The sequence below is a fragment of the Myxocyprinus asiaticus genome, chromosome 1, assembly GCF_019703515.2.
Source record: "Myxocyprinus asiaticus isolate MX2 ecotype Aquarium Trade chromosome 1, UBuf_Myxa_2, whole genome shotgun sequence".
Classification (NCBI taxonomy): Eukaryota; Metazoa; Chordata; class Actinopteri; order Cypriniformes; family Catostomidae; genus Myxocyprinus; species Myxocyprinus asiaticus.
In genome coordinates, this window is record NC_059344.1 from 54,522,985 (window position 1) to 54,548,629 (window position 25,645).

General features: G+C 37.7%; 2 protein-coding genes across 3 annotated transcripts; one reads left to right on the plus strand and one right to left on the minus strand.

Annotated features, from left to right (window-relative positions):
- The first annotated feature begins 870 nt into the window (after positions 1 to 870).
- LOC127443118 (G protein pathway suppressor 2-like) lies at positions 871 to 13,425 on the plus strand. The gene is made up of 11 exons (XM_051701643.1): positions 871 to 1,047; positions 1,174 to 1,291; positions 1,518 to 1,627; positions 4,147 to 4,259; positions 5,167 to 5,246; positions 5,357 to 5,436; positions 5,799 to 5,973; positions 8,252 to 8,335; positions 8,553 to 8,629; positions 9,028 to 9,123; positions 12,404 to 13,425. Exons 2-11 carry the CDS (start codon positions 1,198 to 1,200, stop codon positions 12,488 to 12,490), a joined length of 996 nt encoding a protein of 331 aa, XP_051557603.1. The 5' UTR covers positions 871 to 1,047; positions 1,174 to 1,197; the 3' UTR covers positions 12,491 to 13,425.
- LOC127443124 (eukaryotic translation initiation factor 5A-1) lies at positions 13,309 to 24,658 on the minus strand. 2 transcript variants are annotated; one of them, XM_051701653.1, is made up of 6 exons: positions 24,293 to 24,658; positions 22,014 to 22,187; positions 18,672 to 18,776; positions 18,448 to 18,579; positions 18,300 to 18,370; positions 13,309 to 14,547 (listed from the first exon to the last, which is right to left on the minus strand). In XM_051701653.1, the coding sequence occupies exons 2-5, from the start codon at positions 22,179 to 22,181 to the stop codon at positions 18,308 to 18,310; spliced, it is 468 nt and encodes a 155-aa protein (XP_051557613.1). In that variant the 5' UTR covers positions 22,182 to 22,187; positions 24,293 to 24,658; the 3' UTR covers positions 13,309 to 14,547; positions 18,300 to 18,307. The 2 variants fall into 2 exon arrangements, with proteins under 2 accessions (XP_051557613.1, XP_051557622.1); XM_051701662.1 differs by lacking the exon at positions 24,293 to 24,658 and having other exon boundaries at positions 22,014 to 22,209.
- Positions 24,659 to 25,645: the final 987 nt, after the last annotated feature.

A 25,645-nucleotide genomic window follows, 5' to 3' on the forward strand; every position in this document is an offset into this window, starting at 1 on the left:
CAGCTTGTTCTACTTTTGCCAATGATTATCTCCACAAAAAAATGGCTCCTGCACTGACTATTGTGTGCAAATTCACAATATTTGCAGGACTAATTGTTTTTTCTCACTGAACAGGATGACACTTTATAGAGAAAATTGAAAAATTATACCCCCCCCCCCCCCCCAAAATGCATTCTTAAGTAAACATTACATTTTTATATGACCATTATTGTAAACAATAGCCCTAAAATGATAAGAAAATGAAAGTAACGTTGATCAAAAATTATTTGTTAAGAGTATAAGTCATGTTTTTTCTTCAGCCAGATCTTATGAAGGAATTTATGGCCAAACCTTAAAAAATTATAATTCAATATACAGTATACCCTGTGACTATTTTAATATGAATATATGCACAGTATTAAGGGTGTTTTTTTTATTATTATTATTATTTATTTATTTATTTTTTTTAAGTAATATGTTACTTAACTAATGTTACTAACATGTTACTAACATGCGATGAAAATGTTAGCTATACGGAAAAAAATTTGGCCCCTGCCAAGTTTTCATCTAGATAATCTGGCCCCCGCAAGAAAGTAGTTGAAGAGCCCTGGTATATACTGTATAATATGACTGAGGTACCTTCATAAAATATGCTAAGTGTGTTCATGTACCAGAGAATAAACACTAGAGGGCAGTATATTATCCACACGCAGACCTCAACGTCACAGATCAGTTATGTTTGATTTATCAAAACGTTGGGCCATAAAACGGTTCTTTATGCATTATCTATTATTTTTTGTGTGTATGATAAGATTTGACGGATTTAAAGCTTCATTCATCTTAATGCCTGTTGCACGTGACTTCTGATTTTTAACATTTGAACCGGAACAGAAACTTTTCATATTGCTTTTCAAACCGGATGTGAATCACAAAACTCTCCAGAAGCTCGTCACAAATATCAACGCTTATCAACATCATTGGTGAATTTTTATATAGTGGTTATAAGTGGAGAGAGATTTCTTCGATATAAAGAGGAACGCACTGTGAAGACCATACAGCAAAGCGAACGTAAGCTAATTTATCTGTACAGGAAGACACTGGATGTTTATATCACAGTTTTAGCTGAAGCGTTCGGTGTGTTTACATAAAAGAAAGAAAATATGTGTGTAGTAAGGTGTGTGCGTGTGTCCTCAGCTGGCTCCTCCACTGCCCGTAACGATGCCTGCTCTGCTGGAGAGACCAAAGCTGTCCAATGCGATGGCCAGAGCCCTGCATAAACACATCATGAAGGAGAGAGAGAGGAAAAGACAAGGTACGTGTGTGTGTGTGCGCGCGCGCAATCCAGAGCGAAACAATCAGCAAACAACTCCTTTTGTGCCAGTTAATAAAAGAAAACAAGCTTTTATGTTCTCTTTGAACTGATCTGAATGGCACACCGGAGGACTAATCACAATTACCCACACAGTAACAGGCTCAATTCAGTAATAATAATAAGATGAAAGATTGCTTGTTTGTATATTCTCTCTGTCATATTTTAGAAGAGGAAGAAGTGGATAAAATGATGGAACAGAAAATGAAAGAAGAAGAGGAGAGGAAACGAACTAAAGAAATGGAGGAAAGAATGTCTTTGGAAGAGACCAAAGAGCAGGTCAGTGGTGTGGTAGATCTGCACTACCATGCAGTGGACAGTCAATTCAGAATGATTTAAAGGGGTCATGACATGCCTTATATTTTATATATATATATATATATATATATGTATTCTTTGAGGTTCACTTATAATATTAGTTGACTGTTTTTTGTGCAAAAAAACCAAAAACATTACATGATAATTTCCCATCCTCATTCTGACCCTCTCTCAGAAATGCTTTGTTTTAGTGCTGCTTCTCCTTTAAGACTTGACAGTAAAGGCTGATTTATACTTCTGCGTCGAACCTACGGCGTAGGCTCTGTTTAGTGGACAACGCATTGGTTTGCATTTACACTGATCAGCCACAACATTAAAACCACTGGCAGGTGAAGTGAATAACATCGATTACCTTGTTACAGTGGCACCTGTCAAGGGGTGGGATATATTAGCCAGCAAGTGTACAGTCAGTTCTTGAATTTCATATGTTGGAAAAATGGGCAAGAGTAAGGATCTGAGCGACTTTGACAAGGGCCAAATTGTGATGGCTCGACAACTGGGTCAGAGCATCTCCAAAACGGCAGGTCTTGTGGTGTGTTCCCAGTATGCAGTGGTTAGTACCTATGAAAATTGGTCCAAGGAAGGACAACCGGTGAACCAGCAACAGGGTCATGGGCGCACAAGGCTCATTGATGCGTGTGGGGAGTGAAGGCTAGCCCGTCTGGTCTGATTCCAAAGAAGAGCTACTGTAGCACAAATTGCTGAAAAACTTAATGCTAGCCATGATAGAAAGGTGTCTGAACACACAGAGTAACGCAGCTTGCTGCGTATGGAGCTGTGTAGCTGCAGATTGGTCAGAGTGCCCATGCTGACTCCTGTCCACTGCCGAAAGCGCCTACAATGGGCACGTGAGCGTGGCCTCTTTCAGCAGGATAATGCACACTGCCACGCTGCAAAAATTGTTCAAGGATGGTTTGAGGAACTTGACAAAGAGTTCAAGGTGTTGACTTGGTCTCCAAATTACCCAGATCTCAATCTGATTGAGCATCTATATAGGATGTGCTGGACCAACAAGTCTGATCCATGGAGGCCCCACCTTACAGTACTTAAAGGATCTGCTGCTAACATCTTGGTGCCAGATACAACAGGACACCTTCAGAGGTCTTGTGGAGTCCATGACCCAAGAGGTCAGAGCTGTTTTGGCAGCACAAGGGGGGACCTACATGATATTAGGCAGGTGGTTTTAATGTTGTGGCTGATCGGTGTATAGTTCTGCGTTGGTGTGTCTGCGTCGTTTTACAGCCAAAATGCTAACAATATGTTTCATAAATAAACAAAAGCAATGAAAGTAATGTCATTTCTGGATTCAAGCATTTGTTAAATTATTGTAGCATCAAAAATGAGTTCAGAGTATGTGAAATGTAGGTACATATTATAAATTATACATGTTGCTCTAGAGTCACTTAAATATTAATACAAAATATTTTGTCATACATTTGATGTTCCGTGCTGAGAAAGAAATTAATTTAATTAATATCTACTCACCTGAATAACACAAAATGGGTGTCGTTTTAAAGACTTTACAATGCACACATGTAGTATAACCAACTCTTACCAGGTGCTTTTTAATTTGCTGACAAATTCGAAGCCCGGAGAAAAAAGCATTTAGAGTTTATAAGCTGTAAACAAATATTTTTTTTTGCTTTTCCCTTGTAACTTCATGAAACACAAACAGAATTAAAAAAAAACAGCAGATGCTCTCAATTGAAACAATTTCTTTAATGGTCACGAGTCCAAATACAATGTGATATAATGCAAAGATATTAAAATAATCTTGGATAAAATGCAACGCTACCTCAGACATCCTTGATATCATCCTGGAGGGCGGTGTCTGGTTAAAGTAGATCAATCACAGCTGTCGTGGTCTGCGTTGACGCGATGCACAGTCACATTTTTGAAGAGGTGCACATCTGGCAACGTTGTACAGTACGCCGTAACCGATGTAGCTACACGTTGCCTACGCCGTAGGTTCGACTCATAAGTTTAAATCGGCCTTAAACGGCCACTTTTATGATTGGCTCTCTGGTCTTGACAGACCTGCTGTCTGCTTTCCATCTCACTGCTCACCACTACTGCGCGGGCTATGGAAGTGAAAAGGTAAAGTAGGCGTTGTGTCGTTGTGGAGGCGGTCATATGCAAATGTCTTCCACAGTGTGACATCACAATGTGAAGGAAGTAGAGAACGAGTTGTTTAGGCAGCTTGGTTACAACAAATGCTCTTTTTGCAGTGAGGAGGAAGTTTTGAGTTCTGAAACTTGCAGTATGTTTTTATAGTACAATGATATGTTAAAAGATCAAGGAAAATTTTATTCCTCATGTCATGACCCCTATAATTTATTCATTAAGTTAAAGAATACAATTTAAAGCATTTTAAATGAATAACCACCAGAACCAGGAAAGTGTCTGATGTTGACAACACGATGTGTTCCCATGCACTTGTTTATTTCATAATATTTATTCCTCTTTCTATTGTTTGTAAGGTTAAAAAAATGGGGGGGAAATTGCAAGTTTTGCAAGAGGAGAAACATCAGCTCTTCTTACAGCTTAAAAAAGTCCTTCATGAGGAGGAAAGGCGACGAAGGAAAGAGCAAAGGTAAGTGACATGAGGGGCAAACTGTAAAAAAGAAATTGATTTGCTGTGTTGCTGGCTGAGATCTCAATTATGCACTTTTCATTTGACATAGCATTTTTGCTTTGTAGATCGGTCATTGACAAAATAGGATGTCCGAGGTGATAAAAATAAAAAGTCTTTTTAAATATCTAGTTAAAATACACTTGTCAAGTTCATAGAAATATCATCTTTGTGTCCATGTTGGTTTTGATAAATTTTCGAAAAATATTTATTGCAATTTTATGTATCATAACCATCTAGTAAAAGGTGTTAAAAAAATTCTTTGCACCTTCAATACATCTGTGCACAACTTAATCATTAATTTCTAAAAAAAAAAAATTTTTTTTTTTTACAAAATATCATGAATTTTTTAGTTTAGAATATATACATATTTTTCTCTAGGTTATTCAATATGAACAAAATATGCCTTTTCATAAAAATGTCAATACACAGTCTTGAGGGTCTAAGGGGTCCTCTGTTTTCTTTTTTTTACTGTCACATAACAGTACAATTAAAATGGCAACCTACATGGCGATTACACCACCTAACTTTTATTTAGTGGACAAAAGTTTTTCAAATATTAATAATATTTTAAAACAAAATTGTTTCAGCAATTTTTTTTATAAATAGTAAAAGATTATTATTTTGCACTCATGCCATTTTTTTTTTTTTTTTTTAATTTCATTTTTTATCTATTTTTGAATAACATAATAGATACGGACAAAACATTTGCACCACGTCATTGACCCAAATATAATTACTATTTATTCGATATTGTCTACATCATTACACAAGATTTTTTAATAATAGTCGAATGTTCATGCAAAGTAATCTCTTTTGACTTGTTGCATATTCTCTAACTATCCCTTAATTATTAAATTGTTTAAAGTGACATTACGGCACTGCCATCTTCAAGTTACCAGTCCACCTTACCTCTGCATTCAGGACAGCGTCTGCTCAGCATACAAGGTGAAACTTTGAAAGGTTGCAAAACCGTATTGATTCCAGATAATAGTAGATTCCATAAATTAATTACTTTTTAGTAATTACTTTTCATGTTCATGTTTTATGTTTTGAAGGCAGTCCAGTGAGTCACAGTAGAGCTAGTGCTCTTTTAGGGGAGCGCAGTAAACAGTTGTTCCAGACACCTTTGATTCCTGTAAGTAAATTTATGCTCTGATGAATCTTGTGCAAATAAGAATACATGCTAAACAGTGTATTGTAGAAGCAGTGATACCAAATAAATGACAAAGTATATAGCTGAATTACATTTTACAAAGATAGACTTAACTTTCCCCTTATTTTTATAATGGACCCTACAGATTATGAAAGAAATGTTGACAGGTTGTCTTTGGAAGTTCTTTGTTTGCGTATTTGGTATAGTGCCCCATCTAACATTGAATTTGTCAATAAGAATGAATGAAAACCTATAAAATAATGAATAAAAAAGAAACGCAGTTTTTGACTAACTATGTTAAAGGTTATACTTTTTGCATTTATTGACAAAGTGTTGTCTTGTAGGGCCATCACTTCTCCAGCCAGCCAGGTTTTCCTCCTGGCTCGTCTGAGTATGGCCAGTTCTCAGGAAGTTCTGCGGTCCATGAGCCATATGCAGTCACCCAGGCCCAGCACCACTCCTCTTACGGACCTGCTGTTACTGTCCCCATCAGCTTTGCAGGCACCACTCAGATCAGAGGTATCATAAAAACCTAAATGCACTTGGTTTCTTAATTTTGATGTTTTGTTATGATAATCTCTGATCTGTGGAGTCCCTCTGGAAACAGTTGTTTTATTTTATTTTATTTTTTACATTTAAAAAAACAAAACAAAAAACACATGGTTATTATTATTTTTTTAATGCAAACGGAGTCAGTTTCTGCTACTATCTTCATTTCTGATTGAACATAATGTGGATTTATTATTCGAAGACAGTTCTTCCCAACTTATGCTCTATGAAACTATTTTCCCATTAGGTTTTCGGCCAGTCTGGGGGGAAAAAACAAAACAGAAAGCTGCAAAACATGCAGAATGATCCTTCGCTGAGCTCTGCCCCCTTGGTTACCGTTGCTTGCTCTGACAAGCTTTGCAGGACTTCCCATTGGAATGAATGGGAGATTGCAATTAAAAATATTCTTACGTGGGCTGGAGTTCAGAATGACATTTTAGAGCATGTTTATCTGATATTTTTTTGTGAAACAAATTGATAATATACAGTAATTTGATTGAAAACTATGGAGAATCTGAATCAGAATTGAGGCAAACAATTATTACTGTCAACTGAAAAGAGAAGTGTCATTTGATGGTGATTTAAACACTTGATAACATTAGAGTAAGTGAAGAGAACTGCTCATAATGTCTCATAACACACTCACTATGATGCTGTGAGCTGTTTATTTACTATCGCCTTTACTAAGACCTGAATAAATACATAAATGAAATAACGTTAAGTTATTAGCTTTAATTTACCTTGGAGAAAATGTTGGTGTCCTTGCTGATGCTACTCATGTTTATTTGGGAATGAGGAATGACACTGGTTTAATCCATAAAATGCTCTTCTCAAAATGTAAACAAAGATTTTAAAAAGAATTAAAAATCACTCCTTGTATCCTCTCTGGGTACATTGTGTCACTATTACAAGTGACCCAGCAACAAAATTATTATTATTATTTTTTTTTTTTCACATCTATGAAACTGCTTAAAACTACTCAAACACTCTCGTAGACTCTCATTGGAAAAAAGCAAGCGCTCGTCAGAGAAAAGGCGGACCGCAACAGTTGCTAAGAATGGATTGGTCAGAAGCGCTTTTTAGGCGGGGCTTAGCATAATGTCAGTTCATGTGTGATTTATCAAACGATGAAATATATACCGGTAAATGAATTTGCCACTTTTACCCTGGAGCCCTCAGACTCTCCAGTATTAATAGCTTATTTAGATCTAAATACTGTTCTACATACGGTAGGAGAAGCTGTCTTCTATATATATCTTTTTATATCAGCCACATTAAAACCACCTGCCTAATATTGTGTAGGTCCCCCTCGTGCTGCCAAAACAGCGGCAACCCACATCTCAGAATAGCATTCTGAGATGATTTTCTTCTCACCACAATTGTACAGAGTGGTTATCTGAGTTACTGTAGGCTTTGTCAGTTCGAACCAGTCTGGCCATTCTCTGTTGATCTCTCTCATCAACAAGGCATTTCCATCTGCAGAACTGCAGCTCACTGGAAGTTTTTTGTTTTTGGCACCAAAATTCAAAATCCCAGGAGATCAGCAGTTACAGAAATACTCGAACCATTCTGTCTGGCACCAACAATCATCCATGCAATTATCTAATCAGCCAATCGTGTGGCAGCAGTGCAGTGCATAAAATCATGCAGATATGGTTCAGGAGCTTCAGTTAATGTTCACATCAACCATCAGAATGGGGAAAAAATTTGATCTCAGTGATTTGGACCGTGACATGATTGTTGATGCCAGATGGGCTGGTTTGAGTATTTCTGTAACTGCTGATCTCCTGGGATTTTCATGCACAACAGTCTCTAGAATTTACTCCGAATGGTGCCAAAAACAAAAAACATCCAGTGAGCAGCAGTTCTGTGGACGTAAACATCTTGTTGATGAGAGAGGCCAGACTGGTTCGAACTGACAAAGTCTATGGGAACTCAGATAACCACTCTGTACAATTATGGTGAGAAGAATATCATCTCATAATGCTATTCTGAGATGTGGGTTGGTGCTGTTTTGGCAGCACAAGGGGCACCTACACAATATTAGGCTGGTGGTTTTAATGTTATGGCTGATCGGTGTATATGTACTGTATACAAACATTTAAAAATATGTCTTAACAGTAAATAACCCATTTTGGGCTTTCTCATCAGAATTAAGTTAAATTTACACTAAAATGGAATTTGACCTAGTGAGTTGCCTTCTAAGGTAACAATAATAATTGATGTTTTCTTGTCTCTCTCTATGTAGGGACATCACCATTCCAAAGCATGTCGTTCTTGCCCCACCAGCCTCAGGGTTATGCTGTCCAGAGCCATTTCTCCTCCCAGCCAGGTGAGACGTCCTCTCAGCCACCTTATGTGATTTTCATAACATTCAGTGTATTGATCTTGATGTGGCTCTTACAGGAACATATTTGCTTTGCTTTACCTCTGCCATCTTGGTGCATAGATCATGTTCCGCTCATTAATGTGTCCATAGCAAATGTACCCAAAGCATAAATTAACACTGTATTGGTCTTGCTGATTCATTACTCATTTAATCTTTATAGGATTCATACCTAGTGCAAGTCTCTCCCTTCAGAAGCAGCTTGAACATGCTAATCAGCAGTCTGGCTTCACTGACTCCGTAAGTACTCAGAAGGACTCATTTGGTAAACAGTGGGCAGTTGCCATCGCAAGCCATTCTTCTACTTTCTGAAAAAAAATATTTTAAGGCAAACCACGATTCGATTTTAATGCAGGGAGTCTTGATCCAATTACAAAATGATAAATTTTTCAGTGCGATACACTCAAAGTCTCCCGCTTCTTGTCTGATAGACTGATATCTCATTGTTAAGATTCTGCATAAAAGCTGTACTGAATATTTCTGCTCTGTCCCATCAGAAGAAGTAGAATAAGTGGGTATAAGCCTAGTATCAAAGACCCCCCCAAACCTACTGTTGTAATGCATTTTAGTTATGCAGTTCTAAATTGCTGTAGATGGGTCTGAATGGGTAATCCTTGTTTTTGCGATGTCTTTGTTAGGCTGCTCTTAGATCCATGCATCCTCAGGCTTTACATGTAAGTGCAGCTGGACTGCTGCCCAACCCGTCCATGGCTGTCCAGATCCCTACAGCAAAGGTGAGCTCACTAACCTGCACTGAGCTTTCTGGAAACCTGTCATTATTTTAAAGATCTTTAACATGGATGGGTTTGAATTGACTCTCTCTTGATCCCAGCTGTTTTAAGAATACTTTTATAAATAACTGTCATTTGTTCTAACATTTCAGTTGCAAGCAACCATGCTCTGTTCAGATATGTGCCACAGTAGATGTAGACATATTATGTGAAAAGACAAACAGTCAGCCCATATTACATTACATAAATGCAGATGCTGGGGGAAACAGCACAGGTTTTAATGATAGTGGCAAGTGAGGATCTCTCTGCTCGTACGCGGAAGTCCTAGGCTCTCGCTCAAAACTGCATGCGCGCTCTCAAATAAACTATCCTGCTCCCTTCTGTGCATGCTCAAAACATGTATTTGCAAATCTATTATAAAGCTCTACCTCTGTTCATTCTTAATCAAAATACAGTTTCATATTATTAATAGAAACATTTATAGCTGTTAATCACACATCAGTGTTGAATGCATTGGCCAAATGAGTCTGTCAGACCGAATTGATCATCATTGGTGAATTGCTCCAACACCTGAAATATGATGCATTTGGATATTACACTAGAGGATTTTACCTGATAAAACTTCAAATAAGTGGCCAAAATGTGCCTGCTGTCTTATATATATGAAAATGAAGCACACCATTTTATGTCATTGTTTTATTCTTTATCCATCTGAAATCCCATTATTCCTACTCCATTGTCATTTTTAAACCATTAATTTCAACACTCTTCTAGAACATAATTATAACTACTACACCATTTGATCCTTAATCATCTTTTTTGCTCTCTCAATAATAAACATAATTGTTGGGATAGTTGGCAAACCTAGTCTTATAGAATGAATGTTGCTATAAATACATTTCTGCAAAACTGAGTTTTAAATGCTAAATTCTATATTTCCTGGTAAAATTAACACTTGAGGCACTACAACTACTGTGCATTATATTCATTTTCACACATATCCCGACTACAAAGGCTGATTATGACTTTATAAACACTTTTTATTTCTGTTTCTCACCCACTGCTATGTTATGATATCGAAACACTTTTACTATAAAACATGCTCTCGCATGATCTGCATGATGTGCTCTCGACATTAACAGTATTATAACGGCATTTATCTTCACGATACATTTTTATTTTAATAAATACAATAATTTATCTTCACGATAAATTTTTATTGCTTTAAATAAATACAATAATGTATCGTGAAGATAAATGCCGTTATGTATCTTTTGATTTTGCTTGGTGAAATTATCATCAATCTCTATGCCTACCCTGACATGCTCTGGCGCCTCCCAGTTTGAAAAACGTGGGTTTAGGGTAAGGATGTCTGTTTGTTTACCTTTCATTTGTGTTTAGGACACTATTGGTTAGGTTTAGTTGATGGTTAAGGATGTCTGTTTGTTTACCTCATTTGCTTTTACAACACTATTGGTTAGCTTTAGGTTAAAGTTTTAGGTTAGGCAGGTACACTTTACTCATTAAAACCTCAATCTTATGTTAAATTTAAAACCTTGTTTGATCATGACACCATTTCACTCGCTGTTAGCCCCCCCAAAACCCCCCAAAAAATGTTGGCACTGTTCGCGTAATGCTCATGAGATCAGGCTGGATAATTCACATGCATGGGTAGATTTTGAGAGGATAATTTTTTATTGATGGTACAGTTGAAGTCAGAAGTTTACATACACTTAGGTCTACATTGTGCATGACACGAGTAATTACAGACAGGTTGTTTCACTTTTAATTGACTTTATCACAATTCCAGTGGGTCAGACATTTACATACACTAAGTTAACTGTGCCTTTTAAGCAGCTTGGAAAATTCCAGAAAATGATGTCAAGCCTTTAGACAGTTAGCCAATTAGCTTCTGATAGGAGGTGTACTGAATTGGAGGTATACCTGTGGATGTATTTTAAGGCCTGCCTTCAAACTCAGTGCCTCTTTGCTTGACATCATGGGAAAATAAAAAATAAATAAGCCAAGACCTCAGAAACAAAATTGTGGACCTCCACAAGTCTAGTTCATCCTTGGTAGCAATTTCCAAACGCCTGGAGGTACCACGTTCATCTGTACAAACAATAGTACGCAAGTATAAACAACATGGTACCACGCAGCAATCATACTGCTCAGGAAGGAGACGCATTCTGTCTCCTAGAGATAAACGTAGTTTGGTGCGAAAAGTGCAAATCAATCCCAGAACAACAGCAAAGGACCTTGTGAAGATGCTGGAGGAAACAGGTAGACAAGTATCTATATCCACAGTAAAACGAGTCCTATATTGACATAACCTGAAAGGCTGCACAGCAAGGAAGAAACCATTGCTCCAAAACCACCATGACTACAGTTTGCAAGTGAACATGGGGACAAAGATCTTACTTTTTGGAGAAATGTCCTCTGGTCTGATGGAACAAAAATTGAACTGTTTGGCCATAATGACCATCGTTATGTTTGGAGGAAAAAGGGTGAGGCTTGCAAGTCGAAAAACACCATTCCAACTGTGATGCATGGGGGTGGCAGCATCATGTTGTGGGGGTGCATTGTTGCAGGAGGGACTGGTGCACTTCAGAAAATAGATGGCATCATGAGGAAGGAAAATGATGTGGATATATTGCAGCAACATCTTAAGGCATCAGCCAGGAAGTTGAAGCTCAGTTGCAAATGGGTCTTCCAAATAGACAATGACCCCAAGCATACCTCCAGTGTTGTGGCAAAATGGCTTAAGGACAACAAAGTCAAGGTACTGGAGTGGCTATCACAAAGCCCTGACCTCAATCCGATATTATAATTAATATATGGGCAGAACTGAAAAAGCAGTTCTGTCTGGAGGAATGGGCCAAAATTCCAGCAACTTATGAGAAGCTTGTGGAAGGCTACCCAAAATGTTTGACCCAAGTTAAACAATTTAAAGGCAATGCTACCAGATACTAACAAATAGTATGTAAATTTCTGACCCACTGAGAATGTGATGAAAAAAATAAAAGCTGAAATAAATCATTCTTTCTACTATTATTCTGACATTTCACATTCTTAAAATAAAGTAGTGATCCTAACTGACCTAAGACAGGGAATGTTTTCTATGATTAAATGTTAGGAATTGTGAAAAGCTGAGTTTAAACGTATTTGACTAAGGTGTATGTAAACTTGCGACTTCAAATGTAGATTTAGTAGTCTCAATGCATTAGTTTTGTACAATATATGATGATTTTTTTATTTTATTCTGTCTTTGGCTCCATTCCAGAGTTCACCTCAGCCAGCATCTCAACACGCCTTCCTCTCTCACGCTCAGGCTGGACAGAGATTCTATCACCATGGCAAACCACATTAACAACAAACATTATGATTATTACAAGGTGCCAGTAATAAATGTCCCATGTAACAAATGTCTGTGATTCATTAACATTAAAAAGATTTTTACACAGTTCAATCTATAGAAAATATTATCAAGTGCCTCTCAAATGCTGTCTCAAAAACATTTTAAAATGATGTATTTTATGCTACTGAGCCACTACATAAAAATGCTGTTGCACACAGGTTGCTGATGTTTGTTTCGTAATTATGAACAAGATGCTCCTTTATTTCAAAAGAGGAAAAATGAGCAAAAAACATATAAAAGAAATTGTGGATTGCAGTTATAGAATAAATAGTGGAATCAATTGGAATTTCTCAGCAAGATCCTTAAGCTTAAAAAAACGTTCAGCAGATTGTAAGCCTCAGTCACCATTTACTTTTATTTTGATTGCATTGCACTTTTTTTCATACAATGAAAATGAATGGTGACTGAGGCTGTTATTCATATCTTTATACATATATGAAGCTCCTGAAAAGTAAAACAAAAAACAAATTGGGTGAAAAAATAACAGAATCTGAATTTTTGGGTGAACTATCCCATTAACAAGTACAGACTATTTTGTAGTTTAAAGTGTTGTAATGCAGTTGAGCAACTGCTAGATCAGTTAGACTTGTCCTGCATTACCAGTCTGTATCCCAGCTGTTTTTTTCTTTTTTTCAGTAAGAATACTCTCAAATAATTGCTAGTTGTTTTTAATGCAGTTTCTCTTGCCAGCAACCATGCCATTGTGGTTACATATATTACATCACCAGTGACTACAAAGAGCCAAAACTCATCACAAACTGAAACAGACATAATTTATATGTGCTCTTTTTAATATTGGGTTGGGTTGTCTTGCTAGAATACAAATGTCTGTTGTTGTTTTTTTCTCATTTACAGTCTTGCAACAAATAAAAATGTATCATGACTCATTTTATAGTCAAGAGTAATGTGCATGACAGTCTTTAACAAACATGTAATGATGGCCTGCATTAGACACAATTGATTTTATAAGGGGATGATAACCTTTTTATTTTAATTTTTCAAAATCTCACCCAACTTTCCCAAAGGAATACGCACATTCCCTTGTTTCCTTCAAGTGTGAACAGTAAGCATTATACAAACCACTATAGGTCATTTCAGGCCAAGACTTGAGTACACTGCAGGCAAACGTTTGTGTTCTTATTTCATCAAGAGATCTAAAGCTTATGGCACCTCCTTCCATCTCACAGCATACTTGTGAAATTTTGATAAAACAATGATGCTGGCTTCTCTGTGATCAATCCGTTTCTACTCATCTTTTTGTGGTGGGAGAGAGGGTTGATAAAAAGCCAAGTCTTCCTGTATCCATACATACACACCTGCTTGTGTGATATTGTCACCCCTGTCTAAGGTTTACTTTGCTTTAAACTACTGAAAGATAAAAGGGAAGGTAAGCAGAGCACTTGGTCCTGTAGTGAAGACACAAAACTGCATCTTATTCATGTCATGGCCTTTGTATTTCCTTCACAGGAGAATCTGCACTGAAGTATGTTTCCTCCCCTTCACACTAAGGTTGCTCATAAATGAAATTAACCACAACAGACCTCTTACAGCTATATACTGTTGTGATTTAGGATAGTGTAGAATGAAAAAGGGGCAGTTATCCTGATCTTTAAAAAATTGAAACAAAAAGGGTACCCTCTGCAAATAAAAAGCGACACTCATAATAGCAATGAGGTGCCTTTTCTTTTAAAAAAAATAAATAAAAAATAAAAAACATTTCCCCACCCCAGTCATCTGCCACTACAGCACTTTTGCCCACTATATTCTGTCCTCTTATTTTCTTTCTTTTTTCTTTTCATTTCACTTGGTGTTGATTTATGTACCTTTTATTTCTAGACAATTTTCTTTCGTATGGAACAATTTTTACATTTATTTCCTAGTTTTTAACCCAAAGAGGGGCTATAAAGTACAGAAAGAAAGGGAGAGATAAAAGAATTAAAAAAAGAGGGAGGATAGCATTGCTGAGGTCTAATTCTCTCATAGCCAGGTCCAGTGCATCTTGTCAACCCCTGAGAGAAAGGAAGAGAGAAGGACAGATAGGAGTAAGAGAAAGAATGAGAGTGATTCAATACAATGAGACATGGAAGTAGAAAAAGATGAACGGACACAATAAGAGAGGGAAAGATTTTTGTCAATATACACTCATCGGTCACTTTATTAGGTACACCTGTACATCAACTTATTCATGCGATTATCTGATCAGCCAATCGTGTGGCAGCATTGTAATATATAAAATCATGCAGATATGGGTCAGGAGCATCAGTTAATGTTCACATTAACCATCAGAATGGGGGAAAAAAAATGTGATCTCAGTGATTTCGACAATGACATGATTTTTGGTGCCAGACGGGCTTGTTTGAGTATTTCTGTAACAGCAGATCTCCTGGGATTTTCACACACAACAGTAGAGTGTATAGAGAATGGTGCAAAAAACAACCAATAAGCGGCAGTTCTGTGGACGAAAATGCCTTGTTGATGAGAGTTCAACGGAGAATGGCCAGACTGGTTCGAGGTGACAGAAAGGCTACGGTAACTCAAACAACCCCTCTGTACAATTGTAATGAGCAGAATAGAGGTCAGAGGAGAATGGCCAGACTGGTTCCTGTTCTAAGTTGACAGTAGTGGTACACGGAGGGGTCTTCTGCTGCTGTAGCCCATCCGCCTAATGTTCGATGTGTTGTATGTTCAGAAATGCTTTTCTGCATAGCACTGTTGTAACGTATGTTTTTTTGGGTCACTGTCACCTTCCAGTCAGCTCGAACCGGTCAGGCCATTCTCCTCTGACCTCAGTCATTAAAAAGCTGTTTTTATCCACAGAACTGCTGTTCGCTGGATGTTTTTTGCACCATTCTCTATACACTCTACTGTTGTGTGTGAAAATCCCAGGAGATCAGCAGTTACAGAAATACTCAAACCAGCCCGTCTGGCACAAACAATCATGCCATGGTCGAAATCACCGAGATCACATTTTTTAAACATTCTGATGGTTGATGTGAACATCAACTGAAGCTCCTGACCCATGATTGGCTGATTAGATAATCACATTAATAAGCAGATGTACAGGTGTACCGAACAAAATGGCAGGTGAGTGTATACACAACACACAAAAAGAGGGGCAGGGAAACATGTACGGTACAAGTAAGCTGTTGAAAAGATTTTTGACTGTCCAAAACAAGTTTAATTTAAATTCAGATGGAATGTCTACAAAAGTGATTAAGTGACAACTGAACGTGCTAGCCTTTACTGAACAGAGTCTGAAATACAGTTGTGATCAAAAGTTTGCATACCCTTGGAGAATTGGTAATATATGTACCATTTGTAAAGAAAACATGAGTGAGCAGGCAAAACACATTTCTTTTATTTCTTATGGGATTCATATTCAACTGTAGGTTATAACAGAATGGCACAATCATAAAACATGGCAACAAAGAAAAAATGAAATGACCCCTGTTCAATAGTCTGCATACCCTTAGTTCTTAATACTGTGTATTGCCTCCTTTAGCATCAATGACAGCGTGCAGTCTTTTGTAATAGTTGTCTATGAGGCCCCAAATTCTTGCAGGTGGTATAGCTGCCCATTCGTCTTGGCAAAATGCCTCTACGTCATGCAAAGTCTTTGGTCCTCTTGCATGAACCGCACGTTTGAGATCTCCCCAGAGTGGCTCGATGATATTAAGGTCACGAGACTGTGATGGCCACTCCAGAACCTTCACCTTTTTCTGCTGTAACCACTTGAGGGTCAACTTGGCCTTGTGCTTAGGGTCACTGTCATGCTGGAAAGTCCAGGAGTGTCCCATGCGCAGCTTTCGTACAGAAGAATGCAAATTATCTGCCAGTATTTTCTGATAACATGCTGCATTCATCTTGCCATCAATTTTCACAAGATTCCCCGTGTCTTTATAGCTCACACACCCCCTTGCCCTTGGTTGTGTCCGCTGAGTCAGGAAACTTCAGACGTCTGAGATAGAAATGGAAAAAAAAAAGCCGAAAAATATTCCTTTTCAAATCGAATTAAAACCAAAATGGGTACAGGGGCATGGAGAGTTCAGTTTTGGAAACCCATCAGTGAGCCACCACCATGCTTCACAGTGGGGATGGTATTCTTTTCACTATAGGTCTTGTTGACCCCTCTCCAAACATAGCGCTTATGGTTGTGACCATAAATCTCTATTTTGGTCTCATCACTCCAAATTACAGTGTGCCAGAAGCTGTGAGGCATGTCAAGGTGTTGTTGGGCATATTGTAACCAGGCTTTTTTGTGGCATTGGCGCAGTAAAGGCTTCTTTCTGGCAACTCGACCATGCAGCTCATTTTTGTTCATGTATCGTCATATTGTGCTCCTTGAAACAACCACACTGTCTTTTTCCAGAGCAGCCTGTATTTCTCCTGAGGTTACCTGTGGGTTTTTCTTTGTATCCCGAACAATTCTTCTGGCAGTTGTGGCTGAAATCTTTCTTGATCTACCTGACCTTGGATTGGTATCAAGAGATCCCTGAATTTTCCACTTCTTAATAAGTGATTTAACAGTACTAACTGCATCCACGTGAGAGCTAACAAACTCATTGACTATTTATACACAGACACTAATTGCAATTTAAAAAGCCACAGGTGTGGGAAATTAACCTTTCATTGCCATTTAAACCTGTGTGTGTCACCCTGTGTGTCTGTAACAAGCCAAACATTCAAGGGTATGTAAACTTTTGATCAGGGCCATTTGGGTGATTTCTGTTATCATTATGATTAAAAAAGGAGCCAAACAACTATGTGATGATAAATGGATTCATATGATCACTATCCTTAAATAAAAGACTTAAATTTTTTGCATGATCAGTCATATTTTCAAAATCAATGCCAAAATTTCACAACTTCTGCCAGGGTATGCAAACGTTTGAGCATAACTGTATCTATCCTTTCATTTGAAAGTCCAACCCAGACTCAGAAGTCCAAATACACACAACAAGCCAGTACACTGTCACTTTAAGATTCTCCATATCTCAAGTAACAGCAGATATATTATAGGTAATATTAACATTTCGAATTACATAATTGTTGTTTAGGGTTGGTAATGCTTCTTAAAATGCTATTTTACAATACAACATGTTTGGTTATAAAGAGGACAAAATACTAGGCTGGTAGTGTAAAATACAAAATGTAATTGAACATGAAATTCTATTTACATATCAGTCACTGCTTTTACATATCAGACACAGATCGACATATACTGAACACTGCAGAAGTACTACACCTTGGTGTTAGTCAAAAGTGCATTTGCCAGTATGCAAACAGCAAAGTATTATATGTAAAAGGAGCTCACTTTGTAACTTTAAAACTTCTTTATATACATTTTTAAACAAGTTGATGGGTTGATTTCTGGACACGGATCACGTTTGGACAAAAACAAACACAATTTCAGTCCAGGCCTAAGTCTAACTACAATAGAATAATAAATACTTTCATCCATGGCCTATGGTAGAGATATGAAATGTACAATAGTTTCAAGCTTCATTTCAATTAAATGTCCAGCATTTTTCCCCCTGGTGTAGTTTTGTTGCTGAGATACTGTGAAAAACATTGTTTCCCTTTTCGTTTGTGTGGAGTTTTGATGGTGGAATCAAATAATTAGGGTTCATTTGTTACATCGTTTACAGCCAAGGTCAACATTTAAATTAGTGCTTTGCTGTAAGCACACTGGTGAGGCACAGTCACTCCGGGCATAGTTAGCAGGTGAGCATGCACACGCAGCAGTGAGAGCTCAATATACCTGCGGTTTTATTTAGCCATGGCTTTAATGGCTACTGCAGCCTCTTCATTCATAGCAGACAGGACAGTGATCTGTAAAACACAAGCACAGAGACACAAATAAAAAAAGTCAAATATAAAGGATATTCTGACTGATTCATTTCACTTACCAGGATTTCCTCACCAGCGTCGAACTTGCCCTCTATCTCTTTGCCCAGGTCTCCCTCTGGCATTTTTAGGTCTTCTCTAACCTCACCGCTGTCCTGGAGCAGAGACAAGTAGCCATCCTGTATGCCAATAAGCTGGCAAGTAGGAAAGAGAAAACAGTATTTTAAACATTAATTAAACATAATGATTGACATACACAAAGCTTCCTATATTTCATACCACATACCTGGTAGTCCATTCTTTTGATGTTAGGGACATCCATATTGTGGGTTGAGGGACAGATATCCTCATACTTTTTGCCGGAGAAGATGTCAATGCCCACCATGTGAACCTTTGGAAAAGAAACAAAAACAAAGTGGAGCACTTTTACTGCACCACTGTCTATTCAAAATCAGTTTACAACATGTTGAACGCATCATTACTAGCATTGTGTTCAACTGAATGGCTTTCCTTTAACCTATACCTCATTCATAAAGACTCGTTTAGAGGGACTTCTGGAAGTTCTTTATTGTGCAAAACAAGAAAGTATTCATCCACACATACCAATGTAGTTGGGGAGTGAGCAGCACAAACGCTACAATTGCTAAAATCATCACTAAAACGTAATTTGGTTTAGAAAGATGTTCTTACAGAGCTCACTACAAAATACATTTAATTGGCTTCAAAATAAAAGCATTCATTTGACAAACGTGCACCCCTCTTAAAGGTAAATTTTGTTCATTAGTCCAGGGGCCTGTACCATGAAACAGGTTTAGGTGGCTAGCCAGGTACGTTTTTGTTTCGTTTTAGGTCCCATGAAAATGGGTCGGCCTTTACCAGTGTTCATCGCCATATTAACTTACGCTGCATGGCTAATCTTCTCTGTAGCAGGTTTTGTTCTGGGTAACAGATCGCTAATAGATTATTGAACCAATCAGTCTGTGAGTAAAGTGACATCTCTGATGCAATGAAGTCAGTCCCCTGTCTCTCTTAAAGCACACATTACCATGCCTCCCAAACCCCTTCTTTCATGAACTAGAGATGAACATACAGCAAGCGGTACACAAATTGAGATTTTTTTTTTTATTATTGAATACAGTACTCCAAGTGCACTCTTTTTAATCATTCAATTGTAGCCTATATTAATTAGTAATAGCATTAAATATTAAACTTTCAGTTAACATGAATATAAAAGCTTTTATATTTGAACCCTTGTGCATCCAAAAAAAAAAAAAGTTACTCAGGAGGTCCTTAGAGGACAAAAATATCCATGTCAAAAAACTGCCATAATAATATTATATATTAATATTATTTTCCACTTTCAATAAGTTAATTTTTTTAACCAACATCAGTCCTGATCATAACTACCAACCATTCATTAATTTTCAGGATTTTAACCCTTTAAATGCCAGTTTGTTTATATAATTATCACAGTCTGGGATATGTCAATGATTAGCATAAACATTGATTTTGATGCATTATTTTTTGTGCAGTGTCAAGATAAAAAAAAAAAAACACCCTCAGGACCTTAGAGGACAAAAATGTCTGTGTCAAAAAAGCTGCCATAAAAATATTATATATTAATATTATTTTCCACTTTCACCAACATCAGTCCTGATCATAACTACCAAATATTAATTCATTTTCAGGATTTTAACCCTTTAAATGCCAGTTTGTTTACATAATGCCACTGTTGTTTTTTTACACACACACATACAAAACACACCCACACAATTTTAGCTGCATCATTTATTCAATTGGCCTGCAGTGCTCTATAATACAGCAAACAGAAAATAGGAAAAAAGCATGTATTTGCTCCATAGGCTAAACATGAGAAAAATGGCACCATCTGTTGGAAAATATTACAAATTTAAATTTTCAAGCCAGAGCTCCGGAATGCAAGCATAATATCATAGAATTCATGATTTTATGCTTTAAATGGCACTGGGATCAAATATTGCAGTTTTAATGGGTTTCAATGGGGACATTTTTGTCCTTAAAGCCCTTAGTGTAACTATTTTGTGTACACAGTGTATTATAGATGTATTTTAGGAACTGAGGTTGAAATATCAAAATTCCCCCAAAAATACACACTTTTGGCAAAATTTATGCCGTTGGCATCAACACAACCAAAACGATCGAATAAACTAAAATAAAAAAGACAAAAATGTCCCGAAGGTCTTTTAAAATAAAAAGTTTTTAAAATTAATAAGCCTGTGTGTTCTTGTTGTGGATCTATATGAATTCACTTACGCATTGATATATCAGCTGTTTTATACTCATCACATTCAGAATTAGTTTCCAGCAGTATTTCTTCTTGCTGTGTAAATGTCTTTGATTTCTTCATAATTGAACAGTGATCCCTTTTGCTGTGAAAATCATGCATTTTAATCTTCATGACTTAATGGTGATCTCTTGTGCAGTGTAAATATGTTTAATTTTTTAATGTTTTATAACAATCTCTTGTTGTGCTGTTTAAATGTATTTAAATTCATCATTTTCAAAATGCTCAGCCTTCAATGGAGAGGCAAATCCCAGCGACACTCGCGAGAAGTGAATCTCTCTCTCTCTCTCTCTCTCACGTGATTAGCTGTTTGCTATAAACGTCACTCATTCATGTGAATGTGCGTGTGAACTAATCTTAAACTCAGGATCAAAGCCTGAGTTGACAGAAAGTTGGTGCGCAGAATCATGGTACCAATTAGTCCTGATTGGATTGGTTTGGTTAACTCGACCCCCTTTCTTAAAATATCAAGGCAGCTATATATTTTAATACATTATTTATGCAAACCCATTTATACTGTGTGAGAAAAATAGCAAGCATGATATTATAAAGACAACAAGGTGCAAATCATTGGCTTTTATATGGTTATTTTACTAAAGCCAAAAGAAATTTTGAAATATTATACAGAAAATATTAACTTTGTATTTAGTTGACAGTTTATCTAATTTTCTACCCCCTATAAGAATAATATTACATATATGTATAAACCTGAAGAGAAACATTTTCAAGTCAATCGAAATGTATTTGCAGTCTTTTTAAAGCAGAATAAAAAATTAATAATATCAAGTTTGGTAAACGTCTCCTTTTTATTAACACCCTTTTTCTTGTAAAATTTCCACAGACCTCCTTGTGGTCCTCTGGGGGTCTGTTTGAAAACCCATGCAGATGTCAATTGCCACCTGGCAAAGCTGTCCATTTCTGTTATAATATATTTAAAGGTGCATTCAGTATTTTTTCTTTTTGGTTTTATGGCTTGCTGGCCTAAAAAAAGGAGATTTTCAATGATAACTGTCAGAGTGGATGCAATCAATCAAAAGTCTCTTATAACAGGGTGATAAAGAGTATAGTATTCAGTTGGTTATGTAATCTCAACATGATGGCACCCATGTGGGTGCACCCAGCTCCATGTAGAATGAAACAGCTTCATCTACAAAACTGATTTGACTGGAGTTTTCATTTCATGTCAATGTAAATTTTACATATATTTTTCTAAAATACTATTAATTTCATTGTGTGTAAAACTTTTTTGATTAGCAAAATATTACTGAGTGCACCTTAAACAGTCACATAACACACATCACTAACCTTGGCATGTCCGTGTTTGCCGGTCTTAGAAGTGGACATCTCCACAATCTTGCATGGTCGACCCTTTAGTACCACAAAACCATTCTTGCGCAGGGCAGAACACTGCATGGGGTAGGTAGCAGAGGCACCAGCATCGCCTGTTGTGAAGTCTAAGTCAGCATCCGCCATATCAATCTTCAGAAAAGAGGAGTACAGTGGCTGAAGGAACTGTTCACCCAAAAATGAAATTCTCATTTAAAATTAATTTTTAAATTAATCATTTACTCACCCTCATGTCATTCCGAATGTGTATGACTTACTTTCTTCTACAGAACACAAATATATTTAGAAGAATATCTCCACTCTGTAGGTCCGTTCAATGCAAGTGAATGGTGGCCAGAACTCTGAAGGTCCAAAAAGCACATAAAGGCAGCATAAGACTAATCCATACGACTCCAGCGGTTAAATCTATATCTTCAGAAGTGATTTGATAGGCATGATGAGAAACAGATCAATATTTAAGTCCTTTTTTACGATAAATCTTTTTTGACCGGACCCAACCCGTAGGGTGGCGATATGCACAAAGAATGCGAATCGCCAAAAACAAAAGAATATGGAAGTGAAAGTGAAAATGAAGATTTAAAGTAAAAAAGGACTTCAATATTGATCTGTTTCTCACCCACACCTATAATATCACTTCTGAAGATTTGGATGTATCCACTGGAGTCGTATGGATAAATTTTATGCTGCCTTTGTGTGCTTTTTGGACCTCCAGAGTTCTGGCCACCATCCGCTTGCATTGAACGGACCTACAGAGCGGAGATATCCTTCTAAAAATCTTTGTGTTCTGTAGAAGAAAGTACATCATACACATTCAGAATGACATGAGGGTGAGTAAATGAGAATTTTCATTTTTGGCTGAACTATCCCTTTAATATTAGTCAGCATATGCCAACACAAGGAATGGCGATATATGACTTTGAAGAAGGTGCCAATGAAAGATGGCAGGGTACAATAGAGAAAGACCCGTCATGCAACAGTATTCCCGAATTAGATCAGGCTTCCGAAAACCCAGGAAGCCATTTGGACTACTCATATTTAACTGGATAATGCATTTTCTGGTGTAGCATTGTTTCAAAATATTAAAAAAAAGTGACAACAAACTGTGCAACACTTATTGATTTTAGTTTCATGGCTCAATGGGTTTGCAGAAGCAAGCTATATTAGGCAACAAGAACATGGCACCTGTTAACTGCACTTCTGACATGCCCAACTGGTGTAAATGTGTAATTTGCCGTAAATAATAATAATAGGCAACACTCAAATTATCTTCATTAATCAGTTAGAAAATGCATCATTTGAGTAACTTTACATTTAGCCAACTGTGCAATGGTGGTCTGCAAGTATTCACATAGAAGGGCCCAAATGTCAAGTCATGCTGCAAGATATGTATCCCGTAGCCCACATACAAAACGCTAAACACATTCTGTTTTTTGTAGTTTCCTTATTCACTTCTTAGAAAGGTGGAATAATTTGAATAATTACGGTGGTCTTGTTAGGTCCAGGCAACTGCACATGCAGCACTGCTCCTTCCCATCATCACACACACACTTGCTCGTGCCACATTTTACATGTAAATGTCTTAAAACGAATGAAAGACGTACGTGTTTGATCAATGCACGAGTTTTGGGCCCCTTTCATTAGGACACGCGTGTCCTCCAGCAGCCGCAGTGAGTTGCCTGACACCCGTGTGGCCTGCTGCGCGCTCATCGTCAAACTAAAGGCCCGCCGCCGTGCAGAGCAGCGCGATAATCACGGCCGAGCAGGTGCCCGCAAGAGCTCCACATGACAGCGCGTGAACTAGACGCACAGACTAGCTTGCATGCAGAAACAAAAGCATGTGCACCTAACACGAGGTTTACTATGTTGTCCACGTCGCAAGGTGCTCTTGCCTCCTGAGTTATGGTCAAGTTTTGTGATCTTTGTCTTTGTACCCCAATTTAACTTTGCCAGGGCGAGAGAAACAGGGATTTTCCCCATCAAATTATGTTTAGTGCACCCAACGCCCAGGGAAAATGTTGTCGTCATTCTGAATTACTCGCGCGACGAATGAGTGCAAAGCCTTGCGGATCTTTCGCAAAATGCTTTATAGAAGGCTTATTGCTTGCTTGTACAAGTGTCCCGTCGTTATTTTATGTGATTGATAGAAATATGAAATAAATACAGATTAACCTGGAGGGAGGAGGGAGTTCGCACGCGGGATCACGCCCGTTATTTGAAAGATATAATCAGCTACTTACCAGCCTTTTTCCACGCTACACGCTTTCGGGGCAACCCAACCACTAGTTAGTCCGACTGGATATCCTTATTTTCTCTTTCTCAGCTCCTATCTGTCTGTTGTCTAGTTTGATATCGGCTGCGCGATGCTTCTGTTGTGCTTATTCACTTAATTCGGCTATCTTGACGCTGCTGTCATTACAAGCGGATAACCCCTTCCTCTATTAGTTTCAGCAGCAGCACGTTCAGCTCTTTAATGAGGACTGTTCCGAGGCCGGGGCCCAACGCATGAATCCTAAACCCTCTTTTTATTGCTCGCTCTCTCTCTCCCTGATCCGTACGAACCACACATACCATGAAACGAACCTCGGCCGTTTTTCCTCACTGCGCATGCGCAGTCACCCTCGCTCTTTAAATTCTTGGGCGGGCGGGGGCGCTTGCATAGTTTTCCTCGTGTCAGTGCGAATTTCTTTTGTGACGTTTCTCCCCCCAAAAATTATCAAACACAGAAGTGATTTATATTTACATGTCTTTTGTTTACTAAATAGTTCAAATGTCACATCTCTGCGTGTGACTTTTGCTGTGATTGTTCTCGTTCATTCTGCATTCAGCTCTTGTTGGCTCACATGCGTAAAGATAGGCATAGTGGGATTCTTCATAGCGTAACGCACACTCAGCTACCACCACCACAGCATATGCAACATGCCTCTTAGAGGGGTTACTATGAGAAGCGTATGGAGCTCTACACTAAATGTTTTAACGCATTGCGTTCACACTTTGGGGTTTCACAGTTTTCAAAAATGTATCGTATTTATTGACAAATTAATAATAATAATCATCATCATAATAATGCACAACTGGCCAAAGAAATGATAAGGTGAGGGAAGAATATGACCAAATGCACGGCTTCCACAATCTTGCCAACTTGTGTAGTCGTTTGGATAAATATAGCTGAGTGAAACTTGAATCTGGTGACCCACGTGTATTAGTGCTCACAAGAGCCAATGGGGATAAAAAGGGGACTACAACCATATTAAACTTTCATATCTGTTCAAACCAACGCGGCTAACTAGATAATTTGTCTAACCATCTCTGTGCGTTTTCATTGTTGGCTAGAATGGCTGCTTGAGTTGACATGTCCTCTGTAAAGACACATGTGTTTTGATGCACTCATCTCTTTTGCATTGCATGTCACCATTACGAAACAGGCTACATAGTACCACTGACAGAACGCATATGTGGGTCAAAAATTACCTAGCGTCTAGTTTTTGAGACATAATTGTTTTTCTTTTTATCTGCCACTCCAGGCGTTCTTCAATGAAGATGTCTTCTATCATGTGTAATCACTTTGTATTTATAGTTGAATATGTTTTAAA